At 38.7% G+C, this 20,257-nt stretch overlaps 1 protein-coding gene across 1 annotated transcript in view; it reads left to right on the top strand.

The window, feature by feature from the left end:
• PTPRC (protein tyrosine phosphatase receptor type C) overlaps positions 1 to 20,257 on the top strand; it is a 60,778-nt gene that overhangs the window by 32,999 nt on the left and 7,522 nt on the right. The window contains exons 2-23 of the mRNA XM_086754109.1: positions 1,189 to 1,342; positions 2,034 to 2,129; positions 2,486 to 2,512; positions 2,961 to 3,098; positions 3,879 to 4,018; positions 4,561 to 4,681; positions 5,482 to 5,703; positions 6,691 to 6,801; positions 7,634 to 7,777; positions 8,658 to 8,783; positions 9,354 to 9,512; positions 11,743 to 11,936; positions 13,793 to 13,853; positions 14,158 to 14,266; positions 14,909 to 14,940; positions 15,554 to 15,669; positions 15,823 to 15,913; positions 16,009 to 16,085; positions 16,338 to 16,374; positions 16,788 to 16,885; positions 17,848 to 17,973; positions 19,870 to 20,027. Of these exons, the coding sequence (XP_086610235.1) occupies positions 1,189 to 1,342; positions 2,034 to 2,129; positions 2,486 to 2,512; positions 2,961 to 3,098; positions 3,879 to 4,018; positions 4,561 to 4,681; positions 5,482 to 5,703; positions 6,691 to 6,801; positions 7,634 to 7,777; positions 8,658 to 8,783; positions 9,354 to 9,512; positions 11,743 to 11,936; positions 13,793 to 13,853; positions 14,158 to 14,266; positions 14,909 to 14,940; positions 15,554 to 15,669; positions 15,823 to 15,913; positions 16,009 to 16,085; positions 16,338 to 16,374; positions 16,788 to 16,885; positions 17,848 to 17,973; positions 19,870 to 20,027 (2,537 nt within the window). The remainder of the gene's footprint in view (positions 1 to 1,188; positions 1,343 to 2,033; positions 2,130 to 2,485; positions 2,513 to 2,960; positions 3,099 to 3,878; positions 4,019 to 4,560; positions 4,682 to 5,481; positions 5,704 to 6,690; positions 6,802 to 7,633; positions 7,778 to 8,657; positions 8,784 to 9,353; positions 9,513 to 11,742; positions 11,937 to 13,792; positions 13,854 to 14,157; positions 14,267 to 14,908; positions 14,941 to 15,553; positions 15,670 to 15,822; positions 15,914 to 16,008; positions 16,086 to 16,337; positions 16,375 to 16,787; positions 16,886 to 17,847; positions 17,974 to 19,869; positions 20,028 to 20,257) is intronic.

Genomic DNA, 20,257 nt, shown 5'->3' with positions numbered 1-20,257 from the left:
CTGCAAGGCCCACAAGGCTCGCGCCTCCCCCTCTCTGCCCCCGCTCCAGCTTCCTTGTATCTTCTCTCCTTTTTTTTTTTTCCTCTGTTTTCCCCTTCTTAAATACGTTATCACAGAGGCGTTATCATGGAACATTCTGCTGCCAATTTGCTCGGCCCTGGCCAGCAGCAGGTCTGCCCTAGGCCCGGCCGAGTCCACTGAACAAAGGGGAAGCAACTTCCAGCAGTTTCCTACAGAAGCTGCCCCCGTAGCCCCTCCTTACTAAATAAAACTAGAACAATAATTGTGGCAGTTTTTCACATAAACCTGGATTTTTTAAACATTGAAGGAGTTTATTTTCAAAAGAGTAGAGCTAGAGCACTTGTGAAGGGGAAGCTGAAATACCAGAGAAATTGTAAGCAGTGAAGTACCATCTGAAAAACACACAGGCCACAAGTGGGTTTGTTCCTTGCATATTAAGCTGTGTTAGAGAGAGATGCCTTGAGGGAACAGGCATACTTTTGGGATGGCTTTCAGGATTCTTATGTCAAAGTGGAAGCTTCTAATCCTCAGAATGAGTAAAAAATTTAGTGATGAGAACAAACTCATGGTTCCAGCCATTGCCATTTATTTTTGTCTCTCTCACAGGAGAAATTTTACATTACACAAATGCAGAATGTTTTGGGTCAAGATTTCAAAGCAGAGTGTAAAAATGAGGCTTATTTATATAGGCGTGAAAAGATCATAGCTCCCAGCTCAAGTCAGGAGATAATTTATAACCTGGAGATAAGGCTTATTTGGAAAGATTTGTAAATATCAGCAGGATGGTCCAAGAAGGGCACTGCCATTTAGAAATGAACATTAGGGAAAGGAAACGGCTTTCAGGAGTGCCAAGGCTTGGCTTCCCAGCTCTTGTATAGCAAGCATTATAGACAGGCTGGATTTTTCTTGACAACAAAATTCATGTTGGTATCTCTTCTTAGCAATAAAGTCATTCTTCATTCAGTGAAAAGTCACCCTCTATTTGTTGGTATTGCTTGTATTATATACACTGCTGCTTGACGATGCAAAAGATTTTGAGGGTTTTAGCCTTTGATATTGCAAAATAACCTTGATAAACATGAATTCACCAGTATCCCCCAGTCAAATCTGTCCTGAGAAACGTGGTTCAGAGAAAGTCGTACAAACCATTGGCCTTTTTCTACATAGGTAAACTTCTCACCTTCACGCATTGCTCACCTGGTGATATCTTTTCCCCACTGTACAGCAGGAGATGAAAATCTGGCAAACACCAGCACTCCCTCCTCTGTATCACCTCCACCTGCACGCTCCACATCACTCTCACCTCCAGGCACCACTGAAGGTAACGGTGAATTCGGGACGGCGGCATTCCTGCTCTTCTGTTTCAGCTGAACTGGCACCTCCTTGTCTCATACATTGGTTAACTCCATCACCCTTAAAGCCATCTGGTGATTTATGTTGTCTGACGTCAACTATATTCTAGCAAAATTTGCTATTGATAATGTTTTCCCTGTGGACTCCCCTTCCCCTGGAGCTCTCAGATGAGTTCCATGCTGAGCTGTCCCAGCGGCACTTCCCTGCAATTCACGCGGAACTCCTTGGGCACCACCGCGGTATCTGACGATTGTGGGGAGAGGGTCCTTCCTGCATCAACAACGTGAAACAAAACCGGCCCGGTCAGTCCGGGCATTTTGCAAGCTGCGCATTAATTCACCCCCTCCAGCTGATGTTTTATGAAACCCTGAAATGAGTGCATTCCCCACAGCTTGCTCAAGGATGATCAGATCTCTTTTTTTTGCAAAGGCATCCCAGGCAACTTGGTGGGAATTTTGAACTGGTCTTGCAGACCCAGTTGCAAGCTCTGCTCTTGCACTGAATCCAAGCAGATGTGTTGCACAGCCTGTGCAGGGACTGGAAAGCAAGCGCTGGAGGGAGAGATACAATTCAGAGAGGAGCTGGCAGCATTTCTGCTTGCAGTGAGCCTCTCACCTTCATGCATTGCTTACCTGATGATGTTTTTCCCCCCTGTGCAGCAGCAGATAAAGGTCAGGCAAACACCAGCTCTCCCTCCCCTGTGTCACCTCCACCTGCACTCTCCACGTCACTCTCACCTCCAGGCACCACTGAAGGTAACGGTGAATTTGGGATGGCGGCATTCCTGCTCTTCTGTTTCAGCTGAACTGGCACCCACTGCGGCTTTCCTGAGGGTGTGTCCACCCCTCAGGCTGCACAGCTTAGAGTCCTGGCTCAAGGAAAAGTGGTTTTTAATGCAGACAGTATCGGTCCACGTATCAGATGTGTGATATTTTGGGTGTCTGGTTGTTGCGACATGCTACTAAATATTACTTAAGAATGTTTAATTCCCTGGGAAAAGCTCAGCTGGTAGTTGGGAGGAAGGAATGTTTCTTTTTATATTTTTGGCATGTGATTGTGTTTAATTCCTTGAAAGTTTGGTTTACACACTCTCTCTCTTTCTCTTTTTAAGGATTTGAGACATCAGCGACTACAACTGGTAAGAAACTTTTAGTTTACATGACAGAATTGCATTGATTTTTTTTTCCCTAATAATTTAATTTTTCTTTTCCTGCGCACAGTTATCTCACAGAGTGTGTAATGCCTTTTTATTCAGCCCAATGAAATGAAGTACGCTGTCTTAAGAGGCAAGAATCAGCCAAGCCAGGTTTTGAGTCATGAATTTGTGTATTTTAAAACACAGCATTTAGCCTGAAGGAGGTGCAGTCAGCGCCAAAAAGGCTTACGCTCACTGGATGTTCAGCTGATGCCTGTTGAACTCTCTAACACCTCGAGCGTTCGGTGTGCCTTTGCTTACTAAGAAATTCTCTGCGCCTCCGTACGAGAGCACTCCAGCGCAGCAGTCCTGTCTTACGTCCAGCCTGATGTCCCTCCTTGACCAGGCAACCTCCGAAGCGTTAACAAACCTGCTGTACCTCTCACCACAGGTGTCTTTCCTGCATACAGCCCATACCTCTCCACGCACGCAGGCTCCGTCCCTTCCACGGGACTCAGCAACCCACCCCGCAGCACCGCTGCCGCCCTCACCGCACGCACTCCCATTGCCTTCAAGAATGCTTCATCAGGTTTGCCGTCTTCCTTTGGATGCCATTCACTGCTCTCTGAACTGTAGAGGAAAACTAAATAATTCAGCCTCAGGGTAGCCTTTGCTAGCTTATGGTTCGTCAAATAGGAAAGGTATCCGCAATGTGGCGTAGTGGCAATACCAGAATTACTTCCAGGATCTGGTATGTAATGGCCAAGTCTTGTAGTCATCACAGTAGAATCAAAATGGCAGCTGCTGTCAACGATGCTGCTGCCAAAGTAAGAGCGGTAGGAGTGGACCTAAAAGAGAACATTGAAATCTGTCACTGGTTTATAAGCAGGGAGAAAAATATGGGGAGATAGTAAGTAATAGAGTGAGCAACATGTGTCATCGGGCGAATGAACACTACTGGAGTGCTTGTTTCTGAAAGAGCACAAGCACTATTCGTAATTGTGTTTTACTGTAAAAGCATAGCAAAATGTTTTAGTTTTTTTCCCAGTTCACAATTATTAACGTCATTTTCTCCATCCTGGGTGATGCCTAAATAATGACCAAAAAACCCATTTCTTTGTACAGGGCAAAATTCATTCGTAAGTGATGTATCCCTAAAAGCTTACTTTCTGTTTAAGTACTCATTGTCTGTTTGATTGGATATATCGACATGATTTTTCTATCAGCACTCTTCCCTAACTTACGGAAATCTCAGAAGGAAAAAAAAAGAGGAGAGAGGCTGTAGTGTAAGACATTTCTGATGACATAGCCGTATATGAAATAATGAACTTTAATTTTTAATGCTGATGTGTTGTTTATTTCCTTACAGATGATTACAGTTCAGCATCCTTGCACAGCACCATCTCACCAGTCAGCACGCCAGCAAACACTGGGATCATCCCCACTCACACAATAGGTGACAAACTTGCACACAGTTATCACAGTTATGATACTGGAAGCATAGACAATGTGTTAGAATGAGGGAATTCACTTTGAATTTCCCTTATCAAACTTAAGCGTACAAATAAGGCATACAACTGCAGTAAACCTAAGGGTGTTTTTAGGAATTTTATTAATAGCTTAGGAGTAATATTAAAGATACCAGATTTGCTACTTGTCAAGCAAGTGAAAAATAGGAATTATTTCCACACAGTGGCATAGTGGCAGGATAAATCTGCCAATTGGTGTGTCAGTACTCCTCCTGATATTAACAGAAATTTACCTAAGCGTCAAAAAAGTACAAATACATCCAAGAACTGTGTGCTTCTCTGTTTTCTGGTGGCTTCCGTTTTGTTTCACTCAGCCTTAACGTTTTCTTGGGATCTCATGTTACAAGCACTTACACACACTGTTGTTGCAGTTGGGCTGTAAGGAGTTACTCAGGTCAGTAAAAATGTGTGTGTGTGCTTGAGCAAAGTGCATCCAGGAGCTGGACTCTCAGCTTACCCTCTCATTAAGGGCACTCCTCAGCCAGATGGCTCCCAGCCTTGAGGGAGCCTGAAGAGTTTTAGGCAGTACCAATCACCCTCCTCCAACGCTCTGTGAAAAAAACCCCAAACCTGCTGAGCTACACCTTCATTTTGTTTTCTTTTCTTCTAGAAGCTCCCATAGTGACAACCGAAGAACCTTGTGGTAAGACCCAAACCCCTTGTTTTTCCTCTGTCTTGAAATTTGACCAAATCAGTAAACTCAAATACAGAAAACTGCTCAGTAGAATGGATCAGTTAGCATCTTCTCTCAGGTTATTTTATAAACTGTCTTCCAATTCTGGAAGAGTAGGATTAAAGGTATTAATATTTCTGGTCTTCTCAGCTCCATTTAAATTGCCCTGCACTAGGCTGTTGATATCGGGGCTGCCGAAGAGATCTGCCTTGGTTCCACCAGGCCCTCTCTAATTTTTCCCCATCGTGCTGATGATGACGTGCCAAAAACTGCAATTCATAACTAAAGTAAAACTAGAGTTTAGACATTGATTTATCTCTCTTCAGAATTAGAGACCTCTCCTTTGTAATTTTCAGGACTAGACTATAGCCGTTATTTACTAGATGGCTATGAAATGCTTTGAATAAGAAAATCAGAAATTTCTGTTTAAACAAATTATTCGATGTGTCAAAACAAAGTATTTTGCTTTGAACTGACATTTTAAATTGAAGCAAATCTGGTTCCAGAATGTTCATCTTTTTAATTCTTTAGTTTTTCTAACTAGAGAATTATTTAAAAGTGTATTTTCCTGGGGACATTTTCTGTTTTGACTAAACAATTATTTAAGGTAAAAGGTAAATAAAAAATAAAAATAAAGAATAAGGAGCAGCTAATTTTGCTGTATTTTCTGATTCTTAAAACACATATGGTGCTGGGGGTGCTGTAAACACTTAATGGTTCTTTAAAATTGTCGTAAAATCATTGTTTGCTATTTTATCTTTTTGTTTCAGATCCTATTGAATACACTGTAGGAAGTGTAAAAGGAGAGAATAACCTGGTTAGCGTGACGCTGACAAAACTCAGAACAAACAGAAAATATATTTTGGAGGCTAATGGGACAGTAAAGGTGGAAATTGTGAATTCCAGCACCCATACCGTAGAACTTCAGGGATGCGTGAAATACACAGTTAGAGTTAAAAAATGCCCAGACTTTCCTCTTTATATTCTGCCTGGTAGGTATAGAAGAGTTTTAGTAGTCTATCCTTTGTTATTTGTTTGGGGTTTTTTTTTGTTTTTTGACATGCAGTGATGGAGCTTGCCTGGATTTCTTAGTCTAGTCTTGTCTCTTGTCAGAGAACCAGACAGAAAATTTTCATACTTTGTGCTTGATTTGCAAGATATTTTGCATTTTGAAGTTGCATCTTAAAACCTCTCAGGATTTTCTTAAAGTAGGATGTAAAAAAGTGTAATTTTCTCACTGTAAAAGAAAAAAGAAACTTTACCCTTATGTTGGCCATATGCATCATGGTTAGCAATAGCAAGACCAGCCAGCACTTGAAAGCTACTATTTATGTGGGATGTTTTGTTCACTAAAGAGATTGTTGGATTAAAAAATTCATTTATTATTTGAATACCAGCAGTGTCTTTACCTCATGTAGGCTTTTTCGATTTTTACTTTCCATTTCTTGTTAAGTTCTCTATATATTATTCTGTTCCAATTGTATCTTCATATTGCAGAACAAGTCAACATATATAGAATCATAGAATGGTTTGGGTTGGAAGGGACCTTCAAGGGTCATCCAGTCCAACCCCCCTGCCAGGAGCAGGGACATCTCCAACCAGATCAGGTTGCTCAGAGCCCCGGCCAACCTGGCCTGGAATGTTTCCAGGGATGGGGCATCCACCGCCTCTCTGGGCAACCTGGAACACTGCTCCACCACCCTCAGCATAAAACATTTCTTCCTCATGTCCAGTCTAAATCTGTCTCCTTCTATTTTAAACCCATGACCCCTCGTCCTATCACAACAGGCTCTGCTGAAGAGTCTCTCCCCATCTTTCCTGCAGCCCCCTTAGGTGCTGGAAGGCTGCTCTAAGGTCTCCGCGGAGCCTCCTTTTCTCCAGGCTGAACAGTCCCAACTGTATATATAAAAGAACAAATTGTTATTCAAAGAATCAATATAGCCAATGTCACAGTGACATATAATATTAATCCTTTTCAGACACCGGCGACCCTTTCAAAGTTGCGAATGTAGCCAGCACATCTGCAAAGTTATGTTGGGAAAAGTCATTTGCCTGTACTAGTGTGACTGTTAAATGCAAAGGTAAGACAGGTAAAACATTTCTAAGATATTTAAAATGTTGATTTATTTATTTTTTATTTTAAAAAGCAATTTTGATGTTGTCTTTTGATGAGAGACTGGCAGCTTTAAAGTAATTGTGCCAGTGTGAGGGAAGCGCTGTTTGGAATATCTAGGATCACCATGTGCTGCAGATCTGGTGAAAGTTCAGACCCTGAGTTTACCAGCTTCACAAATTGCACACTTCTGGAGATTTTGAAGTCCTGCTGGATGGTCTGAAGGGGAGCTGAGAGTTTGGAAATCTTTCTATCTGTGAGCGTCCTGTGAGCTGATTCCTTGCGGACTACGTGGGCAGCTGGCTCTGCAGGCTTCTGGATGGCGAGAGTCCAGGTTCTCTGCTCTTGGAGCCAGCCAGACTGAGGAGATGCTGGCCCAAAGGAAGCTAGTGGAAGATATGGATGGGAAGGGAAGATATGGATGCTCATGTCCTCATGTGTCCCAGAAAAATGTGTCATGAATGTCCAGGGCTGGAGATGTTTCAGGGAGCTGAAGAGCTAAGAAGCCACTCCAGGGTTCTGCCAGATTCCCATGAAATGTTTTCATTTATGTGGGAAAACTATTTTCTCAGAAAGTCAAGTCATATGAGCTTTACAGATGAAAAAGCAAAGATCTATGCAAACTAAGTAAGTGTAAAAGAGCCTAAAACGTACTAATTGGATTAGGTGTACACTTTTCTGTTTGGAATATTATGATCGTGTATTAGAAATGATATTGAATAAATATGGTAGACAAAATCCCAGTAAAAATGGTACCATATACTTTTGGAATTGTGAAGAATTTGATAAAACTCTTTTTGTGTCTATAGGTTTAAAACCTGTTACAGAATTCAATCAAACTTGTACAGAGCTGAACACTTTGTCACCTAACCATGAGTACAACTGCAGTGCCACCATGCGTTTTTTTGCAAAGACTGTCAGCCGAAATGTCCGCATAGCAACAGATTATGGTGGTAAGTGTAATGCTTATTTTTGCTTTATGTTCCACATATTTCTAGAAACTCCTACTATGAATCCTACTTTCTGTATTTCCTGGGGTTGAAGGCATATTTTGAGCAGCATGCTCAGCCACTCTCAGGTTCTCCTCCAGCTCCTCCCGCCCAGTCTCCTGCCCTTGTGGGTGTTCTTTGACTCCAGTCACAGTCTTCCTTTCCCTCTCTAGCCCCAGTCCCAGTCTTCCGGTCTGATGACTTTCTCTCCTTCTCTAAGAGATTGTGATTTTCTTTTTTTGGATGGTAAGAACATGAACGAATGTAAGCAAGTTTGAAAGAAGACCAAAAAAAAAAAAAAAAAGAAAAGTGCAGACCTCGTCAAAAACAAGTGTTAAATTCTTGACTTGAAGAAAGATGTGATAGAATAATTGCAAAGAATGTCTCCAGATAAAATGATGTGTTTTCCCAAAGCACTGTCCTTGGAAATAGCTTAGCTTTTTTTTTATTTCTGAATTAAAAAGGAAATCGATCTAAATCAGGTAACTTGCAAATAAAAATTCTGGCCACACATTTAAAGTTTGTTAGAATTATAAGGAAATCAAAACAATGTATAATATTTGGAAATATTGGACAGTTTTACTAATATGTGATATTACTGTATTCACTGTCCTGAATTAATTAAATTTATGAAATTACTCTAATATGATACTTTTTCTTGTACTCAGTTTATGCTTATGTATGCTTTTTTAATTAAATAGACTATGAAAAATACTACATGTTGGTGGTATCTTGCTTTAGTATCCAATGACATTTGATTTAATCAAAGTCGGTAAAAAGAGGAATGTTTTGCATTTTCACTCAAACATTTCCTTACCTCCCCGTTATTTTTCTTCTGCAACAGCTCCAGAAGGAGTAGAACAGCTTCAAAATATTTCGAATTCCAGTAGTGTAGTAGTTACATGGGAGAAACCCAGCAACCTTTCAAAGGGTCCTATAGATGGCTACTATGTGACGTGCAATGACAAAGGTAAGTATAGGCCCCTTCAGAATTGAATAATTCCTTGCATGTTTTAATATTGAAAGACCACCAAGCATGATGCACTGTCAGACCATATGGAACCTCATCAAAATGTGTGCAATATATGTATAGGGGTTTTTTTTGGTACAAATGTTTAAGTTGCTTTCCTTTGAGGTTGTTCAGGAAGACCATCAGTTGCCTGATCAGTTTTTAGCACGGTGCGCTCTGTCTCAGAAAATGCTGCTATAGGTGGTCAATGTGTTCTCTGAGAAGACAGAGACCTGCCTTAATTACGCCCGTGAATTACACCCCTTTAAATGACATACTGAGAAAGTACAAAGCGAAACAGAATGAAAGCTCAACTTTCTACCTTTCTGACTGGGGATATGTTTCTTCCTCTTCCTGAGCCTTCACTTAGCATTAGTAAGCCAGACAAACCAGCCAAATGCAAGGTCAGTAAAACAGAAGTACACATGACAGTGGTTTCAGGCACACTGCTGAAGTGTAAAAGTTCCTGTGCTCCTGACAAAAATGTCATTAATTTCATTAATTAATTTAATTTCTCATTTTTTCTTAAAGGGGTGGAACGTGTCAACACAACTAATTTTACATGCAGTGAATTAGAACCTTTTACCAAAGGTTTTATACGTGTGACTCCATATACGATCAGCAAATACAATAAAAGCAAAGAAATTATGGGAGAAACTAGAAGACATAACTTTTCAACAAGTTCAGCAGGTAAGTCTCTTGTTTGCTGACTGTTACGAACAAGGCTCATATTAACACGGAGAATATGTACTTTCTGACTGTACTTCATTATATTTTATATATGTTGTTACTCTTAGCCAAGAAACTGATTAACATTAAAAGAATTTTATTGCCATTCATATCATTACTGCTTCTTTTTAAATTACTTAATGTTAATGTATTTTTAATTATGCATTTAGTATTAGTATTCTTCTTGTATATGCTAGATTTTTTTTTTTAATTCGATATTAATTTGAAATTTGTGGTAAGATTTTAGAAAGCATTATGTCCCAATCTAAAGAAAAGATTCAAATTAAACAAAGAGAGGATGAAAAACATTTGTTTTTTCTTGGTGGCGGGAAAGCTACAAAGACTTGCAGAATGTATCTTCTGTTCTGTGGTTGCCTGTTTGCTCAAACCAGACCTGTGTGACTCCGGCTACACCGATACTGACGCCTGTGCCGGGTTTCGGTTAGTTTGGATGTACACATACGCGGTCAGCTTCTAAGACCCCACATTAGGTTAAATCCAAACGTGTGCCCAGCCTTGTGCCGTCACAAAGGTCTGTGCACCTTTGCTTTCAAAAACTTACCCCCGTGGTCCTGATTCTTTGCTTGACATACATGTTCAATTGATGGAACTACAAGAAAAGCTAAAAAAAAACTCCAAACCCTCAAAATCCAGACTTTGCAGATATTTTCCTGATGCAGACTACGTGTAATAGAGACCCAGTCCTTTCTATTTTGTTGAGGGTTTCTTTTTCCCACTTTTAATCTTCAGATGTAGAGCCTTGTACTGTTTTAATTCCTCCTTTAAGTGAAAAAAAAAACCCAAACAAACCAAAAACCACAACCAAAACCACCCAAACCCCCACGTTTATCTAATTTCTTCCAGAACTTTTTTAGCTTTAGTTCCACCACCTCCAAACTCAGCTAATATAGAAATAAAGCTATAGGGAAACTGTGATGGTTTATACCTGGTAAAATACTAAATTAATATTTCCTTTAATTTCACTGAATAAGTAAAATATTTTTTTTTCCATGAAAAATAAAATACTGGTTTTGTGCTAGTGATGTAATGATAAAATGGTGATTTTTTTTTTTTCCCCCCTCTCATGGTGGGAATAATGAAATAATTTATTGCTTTTAGCACTCCTGAAAAGTATGTAGAAATGGAAATACAGGAACATTAAATCTGACTGCTGGTTTTGTTAAATGTGTTTCTGTAGCGCTTTGGGAAATACAGGGGCTTCTAACAGACTATTGTTTTGAATTTGAATCATGTCCCTCTGTGGAATAAACAGAGTTTTTGTATCCAGTTCTATAGAAAATCCATGAAAACACTGGAATCTCCCTATTACTCTGGGTCATTGAGCTAACAAATTTTAGCTTATATTTGGAAGAATATAGAGATCAAAATTATCACCCGAAGCCCCATAGAAGTAAAAAGCTGATAAATAAATTGATTGAGAATCTAATCTAAACCATTTGATCTGAGACTTAACTGTAACAGAAATTGAAAAATGTCTAATTTCCAGCCAGCCCTAATTTAAGCACGATCATGATTTTTCTCTCTATGATACTCTAGTTTGAGGCTATTATATTTTGGAGGCCCCACTTGCTGGGGCTCCACTTGTATTTTAATAACTCAGGTGAAGATTACAGTCTATGATATAAGTTTATGGGTCTGGAAAACAACCTCAGTTCCCTTATTTTTTCAGACAATAACAAGTTGCTTGCCTTCTTGAATTAATGATATTCATTAAACCTTCACCAACTCTTACAACAGTTGGTAACGTGATCAAGCAGATCATGGAGGAGTTTTATGGGTTATTTTAGTGCAAAGCCCCTTGGGCTGTGCCCGCAGTCTGAAACCCCTTTGCTACGACTCACAAAATTAGAGTTAGAAAACACAGGCTGGACTTCACAGATTCCCTATCATTAAAGAGTAAAAAGTTCCTGTGGGTTTAGGCCAGCTTTAAGACAATGCGACACTTTAAACAAAAGAATGCTATTCCAAATATTAAAATTCCGGTTAAGCCTATGGTTAATTCAAAATTGATTTTATTTAACTTGTTCAATTGGGACTGAAATTTCTAAGGAAGCAAGTGTATGAAGTTATTAAGAGGGAAGATAACAGACAGACATGAAGACATACTGCTGTTGAAACGTTTGGTTTGAAATGATGAGAACAGAACCAGTAACACTTCTTTTGTGAACAGAACCAGAGCCAGTGGCTAACGTTAAACCAGAGCTGATAGGTGACAATGCGGTCCACATTACGTGCAAACATCAGCGAGTGTACGGACCACAAATACTGTTTGAATTGACTTGGGACAATGATGGAACAACAGTCCACAATTCTTGTGATTTTAAAAAAGAAAATCTCTTGTATTTGACAAACTATACATTTACGGTAAGTAGGTTTATTAAATTAATTATATAAGATATTGCTGTATTTTCATTGTTTAAGCATATTATACTTGATTTAAGGAAAAAAAAGGAAATGTGGTGGCAGAGGAATTGATCTATGTATCTGTAGGCCAAGGATGTAAAGAAGGTGGCTATTACTTTGGAAATAAAACTCATATGGGCCTAGCCTATCAAGCAATCCCTTCTGTGGTGTTGTGCATAGGTTCTGACAGCATGAAAAATACAAACTGAATAGATTTTTTGTACTTGGGACAGACAGAAATGTAGGGGTTCCATAAGTTTTTTAATTGTTTCTTAAGTATAACTGATATTTTAGTGTATAAGACACATTTAATTTAATCAATGTGTGACTATCATTTCAATCAGAGGATAAATATGAGATTTACATCTTGAGATAACTGCTCAGAAATAAATTATTCAGATTTTTTCGCTGTGAAGGTTTTCGATGCTTACTTTTAGGAACCACTTTCACTTCTTTTTCACAATCTTTTCCTCTTTTCTCTGTGATGCAGTATCGGAGAACTTGAGTAGTCTAGATTTTGTTCCAAGGTGTTGTGAGTATTTTTCTGACAGATTCTGCTCAGAAAACTTTGTATTTGGAAAACAAAGATGAGGTCCCGTAGGAGCAAAAGATGCTTGAATTGCCCCCTCCCGTAAAGTTTTGGTACACCACTTGCAGTAAGCAGTTTGCCTTGCAAAAGAATCACAGAATGGTTTGGGTTGGAAGGGACCTTCAAAGGTCATCTAGTCCAACCCCCCTGCCAGAAGCAGGGACATCTCCAACCGGATCAGGTTGCTCAGAGCCTCATCCAACCTGGCCTTGAACATTTCCAGAAACCCTGGCTTCTACAAACTTATTTTGCCCAATTCTTCCTGGAAAAAATGGAGGAAGCCATATGGCCTTAACTGGTAATGAAAGGATTCTTCATCAAGTTACGGAAGGTTCAAGAGCAAAAAGAAACAGATCACCTGTGAGAGCTGACGGATGTCATGATTCCCCTCTGTCTGCCCACTGAATTGTTCGGGGAATAACCAGGAGCCTCCCCAGCATACTTGTTGGTTTACTGGTGTTTTGACTCTGACTGCTGCACTGGGTTTCTGGCTTTCACGATTTGGTGATCTCACAAGACAAGTGTGAACCTATGAGAGGTACCAGCTTCAAGCTGCCTATTACATCTGGGGAGAATTTCTATTAAGGAAATATAAAAGATTGGATAAATGTAAAATAGATTATGAAATATAAGCACACCTAAACTAAGTTAGTATTTCAACACCAGTTAAAACCTAGAAGCTAATGTTGCAAGAAAGCAGTTTATTTTATTTTTTTAAAGTTTATTTTGGCTTCTGTAATTTGACCTTTTATAAATTACTTCCCATACATAAACGTGTGTTAAAATTATCCAATTCCATTGATTATTTGTATATTTATTGTTAAAACAAATAAAATAATGATGCTTTATTATATATTGCATGGTCATTTTTCAGATTTGCGAGATTTGATTTTGATTTTATAAGAGATAGATTTGGATTTTTTGCTTGATATATATCTGATTTTGATTTTGTAAAATGTGTCTCCTATTTCACTGACTTTTTTTTTTCCAATCATCAACATATTTTTGGATCTAGATCTTCCTATAACTTAGGTGGAAACCTGAGCTGCACTATAAGTGGCTAAATAAAAATTGATAGCAGATCCTGCTGTCAATGAGGTTGATTCATTGACAATAGATGAATGTATTTTGTATATTCATTCTGCTTTGCTTTTTAAGAAAAAAAATATGCAGAAATTTTTACTTATTATAGCTTAACATCTCTGTTATTCTCATCCACTGCATGCAGCTCTTAGTGTCTAATGGAGAATGTAAAGGGAAACCAGTGAAGGGCAGTGTAAGAACCAGATGTAAGTAAATATATACAGCATTTTTACTTTGAGACTTTAACGTATTATAGAGTAATAGTGTGAACTGTGAATTCCATTGCAATTGCTCCTAATTAAAAATCCAAACTGCCTGGAGTTAATAGTTGATCTGCATTTGAAATAAATAATTTCCTTATTCAGCATTAATGTAACAGATCATGTTGAGAATGGCTCAATGGTTCAAGGAAGTATACAGATTTTTTTTTAAAAAGGAAAAAATGTTATTTTAAAATGCTATTAATTATGTATTCAATAAATAATAAATGTATTCTTTTTCTGTTGCTAGATAATTCTAGAGCTCTGATTATATTCTTGGTGTTCTTGATCATTGTGACATCAATTGCTTTACTACTGGTTCTGTACAAAATCTATGATCTTCACAAAAAAAAGCTTAGGTAAGCTCCCTCTCTTACATAAATGGGGGAGGAAAGGCTTTCTGTTTTTCCACAAGATTTCCCAACGGGTAGTGCAAAAATGTTACAAGTTTGAGATTTCATTAATACGGGGAAAAGGCATCCTTCTGCCTTTTAATCCTTTCAAAAGAAACTCAGGTTTCGGTGGTTTGGCTGGCAATGCAAATGCAATGAAATAGATTAAAAATCTCTCTCCTATACCCTTTCTCAGGTCAGAGAAGGACTATCTGCCAGAACAAAAAGTTTAGTAACTACTTTTGTGAAAAAATATTCATAAATGTCAGATTTAAGTGAGAAGTAATGAAAATAATACACACTTTCTTGGAACTCTTTCAAACTGCAGGTGATGTAGACAAAGTTATGCAAGCGGTAAAGCTTTTTGATGTGGTTCCCTTGTTTGTCCCCGTAAATAGTGCCGAGAGTAGGAGGACAAGGATCCCATCCACCTCTGCGTAGGGCCTGTAAGTCCCAGTCATAGCTCTCCTGTTTCACAGAGGGCTTGTAATGTGGTCTGCTGGGTAGAAACAGCCTTGGTGTTCATGTACAAAACTGCTTTTATTTATCTTGTTATCATATCTATGTCTTAGTAGTCAAAGCTTTTACAGATGCTTTTGCTTCTTACAGCAATTCTTCTGAAGGCGTGAATCTTGTTGCAGGTGAGTGTCTTTATATATTTAGCAAGTGGAAATAAAATTACATGTCTTGCTGCCACCTTTGGACTGTTTACATTTGAGGTTGTATACATAGATTACAGATATTAACAAGATAAAACCTCATTCGGAGAAAAAAAAAACACTTCAGAAAATAGATAGCAGAAGTTTTATACTTAAATGGACTGAAAGTTTGTCAGCGTTTGAAAACATCTTATTTATTATTTATTCACAAACCCAATTTTGTTATCCCAGACAACGGTTGGGATATGTTTAACCCTGAGAGTAAGTCCAGAATCAATACAGCTTCAACCAGAATTTCACTTTCCTGTAGACCTTTTTCAAAGGAAGAATTTAAACATAAGCCAGTCAATTTTTACTGCAAAATTTTAAAGGCTTTCAAATCCCAAAGACTGAGACCAAACATTGTGTGCAACGTTTTGCACAAGATTTCAAAGCCTATGAAGAAAGACAGAATCAGGCAATAACAAAAAGCTTAAAAAAAAAAATAATTTGTGTCATTGAAGCCCACAGAAATTAACTACATTAAATGGGTAATATTACTGTGGTGATATTGAAATCCAGTCAGTAACGATAAATATTCAACGTATTTACACAGTTAAAGATGATGACAGGCAACTTCTGAACATAGAGCCAATACCTTCGGAGCAGTTGCTGGAAATGTACAAGAGGAAGATTGCTGATGAAGGAAGACTTTTCCTGGATGAATTTCAGGTTTGTCGTTGGCTCAAAATATACCTTGGATTTGTAGCCAAGCGGTTGGAGGAATTCTGTTCAAGAGCATGTTTGAAGTATGTGCATTTGACTGTAAGCAGAAGCTATTTCAAATATATGCTTACCTAATAAAATAAACATTGTCTCTTACAGAGTATTCCTAGAGTTTTCACTAAATTTTCAATAAAGGAGGCCAAAAAAAGCCATAATCAGAACAAAAACCGTTACATTGATATCCTTCCATGTGAGTATTTGTTACAATTTTCGCATGTTTGATCAATATTTGTTTTCTTAGTGCCCTGAGATATTTAATTATTTTGTTTTAAATGATTTAAACAGATGATCATAACCGTGTTGAGCTCTCAGAGATCCCAGGGGACCCAGGATCAGACTATATCAATGCAAGTTATATTGATGTGAGTGACTTCTACTTAAAAAAAAAAATCTTAGGCACTATTGAAGAAATTCTATGGTCTGTACATTTTGTGCATCAAAGACCTTTGAGGCCTTGCATTTGAGTTCTTTCCATCTTTTTAATGTATTTGGTACTATTAGACTGCACATTGAATACATTAGACTCTTGCACATCAAATTTATTTTTAAAGTTGCAAATCTTTTAATTTGTTCATGCTTCCTTTCTAAAAGTTGATAACATTGTACTTTTTTAGGGCTTCAAAGAACCAAGAAAATATATTGCTGCACAAGGTAATTCTTAACCTTAAAAAAGCATACTTTCTTTATTCACCTATTTTTTTTTTTGTTAAAAGAGTAGTAAAATAGTATTAGTAAATGTAAAGAAAAATTGAAAATCTGACATTTTGAAATTGAATGTGAAAAAGTTGCCAAGGAGTTTTTACTGAGGGAGTTTTGTGAAGATGAATAAATTGTACTTCAAGGCAGATTTATTCAGATTTTGCAGCTGTGCACTAAAGATATAGATGAGACTTTTGAAATGTTGTAGCCTAATGGCAGCACTCATAAAGAAATCAAGTGTATGGCTGCTGTTTGCGTGAGCTCTGGTTAGCTTTTCTGACTGCATGGCTAAGCGTGTCAAGAAGGCAAGTGTGTTTTTCATGTAGCTGCACTCTGAAAAACTCCCTTAAAATATCTCCTGTCAGGCCCCAAGGATGAAACCACAGATGATTTCTGGAGAATGATCTGGGAACAGAAGGCAACAATTATTGTCATGGTGACTCGCTGTGAGGAAGGAAAGAGGGTGAGAAATATCTGTCCATCCTTCCTTCCTTCCATCCATCTTTCCATCTTTCTTTTGTCTGGAAACAGAATGGGTTGCTATGCTGTGGTGAATTACATTTTCCTCTTAGCACTTTGTTTTCATTCTTTGCTGTTCTCTCGTTGTGGCAGAACCTATGTTGGAAAGCATGCCAAAACGGCGTTGCCATATGGAATCACCAGTCTTATCAGAAAACGTCACTTTAGTCACAGCTGTAGGTAGCAGAGGGTGAGCTTCCAAATTACAGCTAACAAATCCAGAAAAGGGATCCGGGTAGAACTCTAGCTCCTCACAGACCTGTCCTAAAAGATATGGTTTGTATTCTTCTCATGTCTATTATCTTCCGATATCCTGGCAATGCCCTCAGTCAATCCCAGAGGGATGATTTTCTTTAGCCATTGGCTTTGCCCTTCCCTTAACTGGAAGATTGAGTGCTTCTGGCTTGCCTTTGTTCCTTATTCCAGGTACAGCAAGATGAAGGGGAACTGCTGTTTTAAGTGCTTTAAGAGATTAAAATGTTGGCAGCATGCAGATTTACAGCATCCCCAAGCTGATGCTGTAGGCAGGCAGGAGGACCAACGTCCCTCACTGAAGACTGAAAAAGAAGCCATAGAAGTAGCTACAAACTTTTCTACAGCCTGCAGGCAACAGCAACAGTAGCTGTTCACTTTCTCAACTACCATACAGGACTTTTTCCCCACTTTATGTTCCAGGTTAAATTCCTTGGGCATAAACTTCAGGTCAGACCTGAATTGTTGAGTATTTGGAATTATTCAGCACTGACATCCTAAGGCAGTGACAGCCTTTTCAGGAGAGGACAAGACCTGTGAGAAGCTGGAAAAACTATTCTGAGTTGCCGTCTATTTTAAGTCAGGCTTTCTTCTAGCTCTCCGCTCTCTGCCACTCTGCTGTCCTGCTGCTCACCTAACTTCCTGTCTCCACAGAACAAATGTGCGCAGTACTGGCCATCAATGGAGCATGGCTCTGCAACCTACGGGGACATAATTGTGAGGATCAATGAAAGTAAAACGTGTCCAGACTACGTCATACAGGAACTACACATCACAAACGTAAGTTGATTGAAAAGTGTAAGACTGACTGGAATTGCAGTGTCTATTTGGAGTCTGTAGGTATCGCTGAGAGACCTTTTAAGAGGAGAAGAGTCAGCTATCAATGGAAGATACTCTACTGTCTTTCCCTAAGGATCATATAGCTTAAGAGAAAACTTCTTAGATGTAGGTACCACTCCTTACCAGAAGAAATGTATTTTCCTTAGATCCCTGGAATCTGCATTTAAGAGGTAATTGCCAATATGCTGTTAAGTATGGAAAACTTAATACCCTGTGGTTTCCTTAGATATTTAGCTTGTTCTTTACCACAGAAGTTTTACTGGTTTGTGTGTATCTCAGCCTAACCCTCTGCAAGTAGAATTAATGTGACTTGTAGAGAATACCGTTTTCTACCCTCGCGATAATTGTACAGCGGGACGATGCCAAATTCTGGAAACCTCAAGTGCATTTATAAACATGGTTGAAAATTACCATTTGGCTACGTGTCGAATCATCAAGGCTGATTAATTGCTCTCTTTTATACATCTGAAATCATATTGGTTACTCTGCGCGTTATTGAGAACAAAGTTTGCCATCTAAGGCTAAACGCTCCTCTCAGGTCCTTTGTGAAAATATTTCAGTGAGGGTAAACAGAGCATAAGTCATAGCATAAGGATTAAGACTCAAAGAATAAATCTGATGATAGATCTTCAGCAAAATAATCAAAGCAACAGACTCCACCCATCTTGATCCATGATCACAGCTGGAAATCCCTATTCTGCTGTCTCATGCTGCATGAAAATTTACTGAGGAAGTGGTCTGATTAAAATAAACTTGTAACAGTGTGAAGACAGTGAGAATACCAGCATGTTAAGAATTAACTGTTAACAAAATCATTGCTCTGTGACTAGAACAATCTGACCCTAGAAATGAGAAGCTGCTGCAGGTTGAGGACTTAAATTTTTGGAGCTGCCTGCTCTCTGTTCGGCTGACATCGTAATAATGAAGATAAAACTGATATTGGTTGTGGAATTTTAGAGTTGTCCCTGGTGAGAAAGTGGAGACTTCCGCAGTTCTGGTGGAATAGTGATGTATAATTACGGAAACAATGGCAAATAACTATATGTATAACTGTGCCACAACTGGATAATTCAACTTTGAGTAAGAATTTGGGGGTTAATTATTGGGGAAACACCCATATAGCCATACTAAATCTTTGCCAGTAAAAAAACGCCATGGAGATGGCTTTCTCATTTTGTTCTGGAATCCTGGTTATCAAAATGTATGTGCTCTCTTTTAATCCAGCAGCAACGTATGAAAGTAGGACTCAAGACAAGCTTTAAGCTTTAATCAAGTGACTAAAGAGAGCCAGTATCATTGAAAATCATAGGTTTTCTTGAATCTACTTATAAACGGTAGAAGTCTGAGTTGCAGTTTAAATTTCTTTTTTTTTTTTTTTTTTTTTTTTTTTTTTTTTTTTTTTTAAATCTATTGTACCCTCAGCAGGCTATTCCTAGGAGAGATAAGAGACTTACCAACCTGTTACCCCTTGAAGTAAGCAGAGCTATGTACTGGCCAAGTTGTTGCTCAATAACATGGGGAGACATACTATGCTCTGGATCATAGGCTAACCTGAGAAAAAAATATTTTTAGCAACACTTTGAACCTCCTGCTTGTCCTCTGTTGGAGTCGTCGTGTATTCTTGATTCATGGATATTGTTTAATTAAAATTGAATATGAAAAACGTCATAACCTGAGAGACCATTGGGATTACAACATTACAGCACACCGCTTGAAATTTCTGTTTCAACATTTGATGACTGTTGCCCTTGGTTTTGTTCTGCTTTGTAAATCTGCGCTTGATTTTGGCTTTGGGTATCTATATATTGTAAAAAGCCCACACTTCATTTTGTCTAGGGAAGAGAAAGGACAGCTGGAAGAGATGTCACTCATATACAGTTCACAAGCTGGCCGGACCATGGAGTCCCTGAGGATCCACATCTCCTTCTCAAACTCCGACGCAGGGTTAACGCTCTCAGCAACTTTTTCAGTGGCCCAATAGTGGTTCATTGCAGGTAAATATATAATTTTTTTTTTTAATTATGTTAATGGTAAATGAACATGAAGTGAAGCTATTCAGAAAAAGGAGCTGGCAGAGGTATTGGGCTGGTCCCAAATTTTGTGACTTGATTACTTGAGAGTGAGGCAGAAGGATATTCAGGTTGATAAAATCTAAGGATACACAGACTTTTGGACAGCAGCCAGATAACTGTCCGGCTGCGCTGGCTATGAGCACCACGTTTGG

This window comes from Chlamydotis macqueenii, chromosome 8 (genome assembly GCF_036417535.1).
Source record: "Chlamydotis macqueenii isolate bChlMac1 chromosome 8, bChlMac1.mat, whole genome shotgun sequence".
Lineage (NCBI taxonomy): Eukaryota > Metazoa > Chordata > Aves > Otidiformes > Otididae > Chlamydotis > Chlamydotis macqueenii.
Note: the sequence above shows the minus strand (reverse complement) of the source record. Positions and strands in the feature narration are given on the sequence as shown.